At 32.4% G+C, this 7,332-nt stretch overlaps 1 protein-coding gene across 4 annotated transcripts in view; it reads right to left on the bottom strand.

The window, feature by feature from the left end:
* Positions 1-944: 944 nt before the first annotated feature.
* The window catches only part of LOC106679448 (sarcomere length short), a 52,498-nt gene continuing 46,110 nt past the window's right edge, over positions 945-7,332 (bottom strand). For all 4 annotated transcript variants that reach the window (XM_014418627.3, XM_014418629.3, XM_014418628.3 and 1 more), the window contains 6 exons: positions 6,809-6,996; positions 6,284-6,398; positions 4,355-4,668; positions 2,286-2,583; positions 1,671-1,969; positions 945-1,398 (listed from right to left, as the gene is read on the bottom strand). In XM_014418627.3, the coding sequence (XP_014274113.1) occupies positions 1,138-1,398; positions 1,671-1,969; positions 2,286-2,583; positions 4,355-4,668; positions 6,284-6,398; positions 6,809-6,996 (1,475 nt within the window). In that variant the 3' untranslated portion in view covers positions 945-1,137. The remainder of the gene's footprint in view (positions 1,399-1,670; positions 1,970-2,285; positions 2,584-4,354; positions 4,669-6,283; positions 6,399-6,808; positions 6,997-7,332) is intronic.

Below are 7,332 nucleotides of genomic sequence, written 5' to 3'. Positions count from 1 at the left end.
ATAATTTTGTTTTTAACAATTTTATATGTAATCTTCAATGATAATACAGAAATTATCAATAGCTGGTATTGCAAAATGGTCACTCATTGAAGAATATTGTAGAAACATGGCTGCTATTATGAGGAAATGAGGTAGAACTATGGCTTTGCAGTGGATACCAGGCCATGTTGGCATACATGGTAATGAATAAGCTGACAGGCTAGCTAAGCTGGGATGTGTGTAGAACTAGCCTGTTTGACCCCTTTCTTATAGAACAGTGAAATATATTATAATTTACAGACACAAAGTTCAAGCAGAAGGAAAATATAGGAGAACTTACTGAAAAAGGACAAATGAATCCCTGATAATTTTAGCAGAGCTGAAGGAGTGGTTTGCTTCTGCCTTGTGACAGGTACTGGTACTGGTACTGGTACTGGTATTTAGTGGGAAGAACAAGTCTGGCAAGTGGGCCTAGTGGTTCTTTTTGGCAACACCTGACGGCTACCTTAGTTGCCGCCACGTACTAACCAAGGTAGGAGTGTCAAGATTCATTCTTCGGGACCGCCAAAAAAATGACTGTTAACTGTCCTAGGTGGGAATCAAACCCACAACGTTCCGAAGCGAGTGCACTGGAACCTGAGCTCCAACCCGCACTGCCATCACGTCCCTTTGTGACAGGCTCCTATGACCTCTAAAAACACTTCCATCGGATAGGCATCACTGATTCACCGACATGCCCTCTAAGCAACATGGGTGACATGGATGGAGATCATATTTTAACTTGTATTGTCCTAAAAAATATTCAGTGAGATACAAACCAACTCTAGACAAAAGTAAACTAATATTGGACTGCAAGAGGGAAAATGGCTTAATTGTTTATTTCTTGTGGCATAGGAAAAAAAATAAGGAAAAATGAATCAACAAAATGAATACATTTAGTCCATGGATAATTATAAAAATTTAAGTAAAATTAAAGTTTGTTTATTAACAAAAATAATAATTACATCTTAAATATGCAGGGTATCTAAATTGAATATTATGAATTAGACCTTTGCACACATTGTATAAGTTCTTTCATTATAGGACACTAAACTTCATTAATCTGTACAATGTATACATATATATAAATTATTTATTTTACACAATTATTTGTTTTAATCAACCTAGTTCAGATAGCACTGCATTCAAGTCTTCTTGCAAAGCTAAAGACATCTCCTTCTGCCTATTTACATCATCTTGTCTTCTGTCTATGTTTGCTTTAAGTAAATAATTGCCCTTTTTTGCTCTTGTAACCAATGTTTCATATGTTTTAATTCGTCTTTGCAAATTCTTTATTTTGTCTTGCGTACCTGCAGATTCAGGTAAATCACCTTCGCTATCTTCTTGGTCTGATTGATCTTCACTTTCAGTCTCAGTTTCCTGAAATTAATGTTTATCAATAAAACTTGAGGCCATTAAGAGTTGTGTTTAGACTTAGTGAATATAATAATTATTTAATTACTTAAATTAATGTACAAAAAAGGTAAATGGAATTGTTTTAATTAATTCTTTTATAATCAACTAACTAATAAGTAATACATCTGTTTTATTAAAAGTTCACATGTAGTTTTAATAAAACAGATGTATTACTTATTAAGTATTAAGTATTACTTATTAAGTTCACATGTAGTTATGATGAATCAGATACCAACCTCAGCTTCTTCATCTTCTTCTTCCTCCACTTCTTCCTCTTCCTCTTCATTACTTTCATCATCTACTTCCTTCATGATGTTGGCCATTTTTTCAACTTCGTTTTGCAATAGTTTGTATTTTCTTTTTTCTTCTTTTAAAATGTGGTGAAGTCTTGATAACTGAGACTTTAATGTTCTTTTTTCATTGTTAGTGGTGATTCTCTTCTCTTTTAATGACTTCAATTTTTGTGTTACGAGCCTCAGCTCTCGTTCTTCTTGTGTTATTGCTTTTATTTCATTTGATTCTTCTGGTTCATCCTCTGAACAAAAATAAGAAATTTGATTTAATTATTTTTACTTCGTTAATTCAGAAAGTTAAAATTAATAAGATATGTATGTCACATCATTTAAAATAATTATTTATAAAATTTTTTAATAATTGTAATTGCTGAAACCAATTGAAAAATAACTAAGACAATTATATTGATGGAATGGTGTAATTTTTGTACTGTACTAAATTTGTATAAATAAATATCGTAAATAAAATATTTGTATTTATAAAACATTACATCTGTATTGTTTTTGGATCTTTAAAATTTAATTCTAAGAGTTTTTTTCTACTTTTTAATTAATTACCTTCTGTTTCAGTTTCTGAAGCTGTATCTGATTCAATTCGTTCATTGCTAGGCATGATTTTCTTAGAGCTGGTACTATTGGTTAGTGACATTTTTTTTGTTGAAGGCTGCTTTGTGATAGGTGTTGTGAAATTTCCCTTAGACTTGAGCTCTATCTCAAGCTGTGAATTTTTAAGCCATGCACTTTCCAGCTTAGCTCTGGTTAAGTCCAGTTCTTCTGCTGTCTTATGATATTTCTCCTCCATTTCTTTAGTCATTCTTGTTGCTTCATTAGCTTCTTCTTTTAGTTTGTTTATAAGCTAAAACATCAATTCATAATTATGACATACTTCACTATATTTAATTAGAGTTGAAAAGAAATTAAAACATTTGGTCATTGGAAGGATAGCCAATGAGCATATTTTAATTAATTAATTTAATTGGATTACACTCATTCTAATTATGTATTGTTATCATGATAAAGTGTATTTTCATTTAATACAAAAAATATTTTGAGTCCTCTGCCAGATTTTGAAAATATTAAGTATTGATAATTAAATCATTTGAATTATGTAATTTTAATACTCAATGGTAATTGCTGACCATCAATTTGGATTTTGAATATCTCAATCTACTGCGGAGTGCGGGATGCACTTTTTTTGTTTTATTTGCCCTCTTTCTGACATACAGGGGGATGGAGGGGGAGGAGCTAATTATCCTACAGGTAAGTAAGCTATTCCAATTGGAGTGGAACGATTAAGTCTCAATTTCATAGGACCGCTTCTAAATAAAAGGCAATCCCCCCTGGCCGAATTCGACTGACGCTGCTGCAGACTTGAGGTTACTATGGTGACGACTTAACACCATCGGCTACAAATGGCCTCACACATGATGCACTGCACTGGAGTGTTTTTTGATGTTGAACAGGCTTTTGACAAGTGTGGCTCTGAGGACTGCTCTATTAACTCCCTCAATTCCTTCCTCCGACTTATTTCCTATCAATTTGTTTCTACCTCTTTGACAAAACTTTGTTAGTAAATCATAAAATAGCCTACTCATCCCTCTTTTCTCAGTCCACTATATTAGTGGTATCTTAGGTCCCATTCTCTGTACGTCTTCTACAGCTATTATCCCAACCCATCCTAACACAGTCCTAACATTTTCTGATGACACATGTCTGCTATCTGTAAATAATGACCCAGCTGCTGCATCCCAAACCCTTCATTCAGATATTACATCCATTGAAGAATGTTGTCATAATTGGAGAATTAAAATAAATCCTTACAAATCCCATCAAATCACTTTTTATTTCCATCATTACCCAAACCCCCTAATAAACCCATTACACCCTCCTTTATGGTATCCTTTTTTAATTTCCCACTCAAGCCTGTTGAACAAATCCGTTACTTAGGATTCCATCATGACATGGGACTTACATAGAATACTCATACAAAACTTAATCTACAAGAGACTACTCATAGATTCTGATTACTACAACATTTACATGACAAATGCTCCAAATTCCCCATTTTCTACAAAAAACTCATACACCACAATTGTCAGACCTGTTTTGATATACAGAATTGAGCTTTGGGTTTCCATAAAAACCATAAAATTCCTCATTTATTCAATCTTCCTGATCCAAAATCTTTAATGCTCCTTATCTGGTCTAAAATAAACTTATCCATAAAGGCCTCAATATCCCATTTTTTGCAGATTTGGCTCAAAATAGATATACCTCCTTTAGTTCCGAAACACTTACCCTCACAAACCCGCTAGTTCTTTAACTTTTATCCCAAACTATCCTAGATAATCCACCAAGACAGACATCTGAAAAGAAGATGGTAATGGGAACTTTTATAACTTAAAATAGTGATAGAAGTGTTATCATGTGTTGTTTCTTTCAAAAGATATGTGTTCTAATTCATACATTATTACATTTTCATATTGTACTTTATTATACTCTTATATAATAATTTCAATAAATAAATAGGAAAGTATACTCAATGTATTAAGTATATCCAACTTTATTATTTTCAGAATTATTGACTCTTTTGGATGTTTAAGTTATTCTGTTAAGCTTTTACTTACTTTATCATCTTCTGCAGTTCTTGTTTTAGCTACATCTCCTTTTTCTTGCATTATTTTCTTTTCTAGCTTTTCTTTTTCCAATTCTGCTTCCAAATTAGCAAGTCGGGCCAGTATTCGTTTGTTTTCTCTTTCAAGTGCTTCCTTGTTTCGCAACTCAAGTGCAAGCATTTGCTTTGTCGATTGAAGATCATCCCGAACTTTATCAATGTCGTCAAGTTCATCTGGTTCCGATGCAACTGCCACTACATCTGCTACTGAAGCCGACTTTGTAATAAGTTCTTCAATTGTCATTTGCCTTCGGAATTTTCGGAGACCTGAAATTTCGATACAAATTAGTTTTTAAGTTATTAGTTTGTAAACATGGAAAACAACTTTCTAGAATGTAATTAATGTTTATATAATGGGAATATCGCTTATGTGATATTCCCATGTGCTTAAGATCATCAGGTAGTAGGAAAAAGGTGGGAAGGACTCCTTGAAAAATTACTGCACCTGGATTCACTGAGAAAAGACTGTTCCTAATTTCAAATTACTACCTGGACATTATTACCTCCAAGCCCATCTATATAGTATTGAAATTAAACACATCCTAAATTGCGAACTTTGTACTGATGAAATACCTTTGGAAAGACTACCTCTTAGAAAATACAAAATTGGTGACAACTCAGATTAAGGAAATCACAACACAATTGGGGTGCCAGGAGGGAAATGGAAAATTATTCTACATAATCTGGAGTAAGAAAACAAATTCTTACTCAAATTCTCACTAAAAATCATTTACTTCTTGTATTTTACTGTACAGTTGTAAATTTCAATAAATTAAAATGACTAATTTCTTTTTTAGTCGCTATTTCCGAACAAATGACTGTGAATAACTTTGCACCAGAAGTTGATGATACTTTACTCCAGTAAGTAAATCTGTCCTCAAATATGGTGCTGTCTCCCGTTTTTTGTTTCTTGTAATTTTTATTTTTAAAATACCTATAAGTCAATAGTAATTTCAAATAAGTAAATATATATACATAAATTTGGTCCATATTTATACTGAATAAAAACTTCTGTTTTGATATCATGTTTAATGTTTTACTATTTTTTTATTTAAAGAGAAAATATATATCAAGCTGGAAATGACCAATTCGTCTTTTTCATAGAATTTTCAAACAACTAATTTTTTTTTTTTAATTTTCTTTATTCTCATAAGTTTATATTGGTTCTTTTCTTCGATGATATGCTGAATTTAACACTGTTTAATTTCTTATACTATAACTATTTCACTAGAATGCACCCTTTAGGAGTTATGGGAAAATAAATACAAAATGACCTAATCCTAAATGAAGAGGTTAAGCTGCCAGAAAAAGTGAAGCCAAAAAAGGTGGGCCTTATGTGCCTTTCAGGGGCGTGGCAGAAGAGTAGAGGAAGAGTACAACCTATTCACTGGCTGCCACCAGTTTCAGTTAAATATTACAATGGCGGACAGTTCTATTAATTTCAATGTAAACCTTCCTTTCTTGGGCGTGGCTTTTTTTGGCTTCACTTTTCCTTTGAAGGAGAGTAAGGTTAGGGCACTCCCTAAGGTAATTCAGATTTCATAATCGCTTTTACACCAACTTTCAGATACAACTTCTAGTAGCTTCCCAGTGTGTAGATATGGAAAAAACATATATATATATATATATATAAAATAGACAGAATTAAGTGACTAATAGACAAAATCGCCATTGATTGGGACTAGACAAGCGTCCTATCCGAATCCAGAATATAGTGAGGGTCCTCCGTTATTTTTAGGGGCATAATAATTATCAATAATTTATTGCTTAAAGTACTGTACATATAGAAGAAAATTGTTTTATTGAAAATTTACTGTGGAATATTCAAATACGAAAGAAAACTGATATTTACATGTCAATCTATAACACTAAACCAGCTTACCTTCCAATATTGGTTTACTTCTGTCATTTGTTTTTACTTTCTTGAGTTGTACACCTGATTGTATCTCTTTTAAGAGAAGGTTGTGAGAATTTGGTTTTTCAGATTCATACACAAACTGGAACAAAAAAATTATGCTGTAACTGAAGAATATATGGTTAGTAACCCCCATAAAATATAGTATTTATATACTATAACATTTCCATTTATTTGAATTTACTTGATGGAAATAGGTTGATTTATGGAGGAAAAGACAAAATGATTAGCAGGAGTAAAGAAGAGGAGGTAAGAAAAATGAAGAAATAGTGATATTTGTTGATTCCGGAGAGTAGTTTAATCATAATAATAGTAATCATAAAAAAAAGAAGAAAAAAAGGCCTTTATTTAAAACTGTTGCTTATTATAGGGGGCTTATTCATGATCTTTAATTTTAAATGTGTGTTAAATGGAGTAATATTACTGTCATTTAGCTTGTTAAAACGATATAACATTTAGTATGGTTGAGATTCTGTTAATAGCTCTGCCTACCTGTCCTTTGGTTTTGGTTTTGGGGAGGACGGGTGCACTTCTGTCATTGCATTTAATGTGGTTCAGTTTTATCCCTTTTTCAACCTCTTTCATCATGTCTGTCCAATCCGGCCTTTTTCTCGGTCTACTTCTCAACGCCTCTAACTTCATCTCTTTATCCTTCGATATCGGTCTTGGAGGCTTCTGACCTAAACAAAAATCTAACATTATTGAAACAAAATTATAAATACTTACCATTTATTTCAAGGAAAATATTTTGTTTTATGACATTTCGATTGATTTGATTTTTGTTCTCCCTTAGCAAGGAAATAGTTTTGAGTCCGTGTTTTCAATTCCGGGAATAAACGTTTAAAAGTTCCCTGATTCCAAATGACCAAGAATTGTAATGTTGTGTGCGTATGTGTTAAGTTCAGCTCACAAAAAAAAAAAAAAAACGGATGATAATAATAACAATATATATATATATAAGTTACAGCCTCAGTCAGCTGTTACTTCGATGTCAGCTGACTGAGGAGATCAGCTGA

This window comes from Halyomorpha halys, unplaced genomic scaffold, assembly GCF_000696795.3.
Source record: "Halyomorpha halys isolate HHAL.00 unplaced genomic scaffold, Hhal_1.1 Scaffold203.1, whole genome shotgun sequence".
Taxonomy (NCBI): Eukaryota; Metazoa; Arthropoda; class Insecta; order Hemiptera; family Pentatomidae; genus Halyomorpha; species Halyomorpha halys.
The sequence above is the reverse complement of the archived record's forward strand: the minus strand, read 5'-3'. Positions and strand labels throughout refer to the sequence as shown.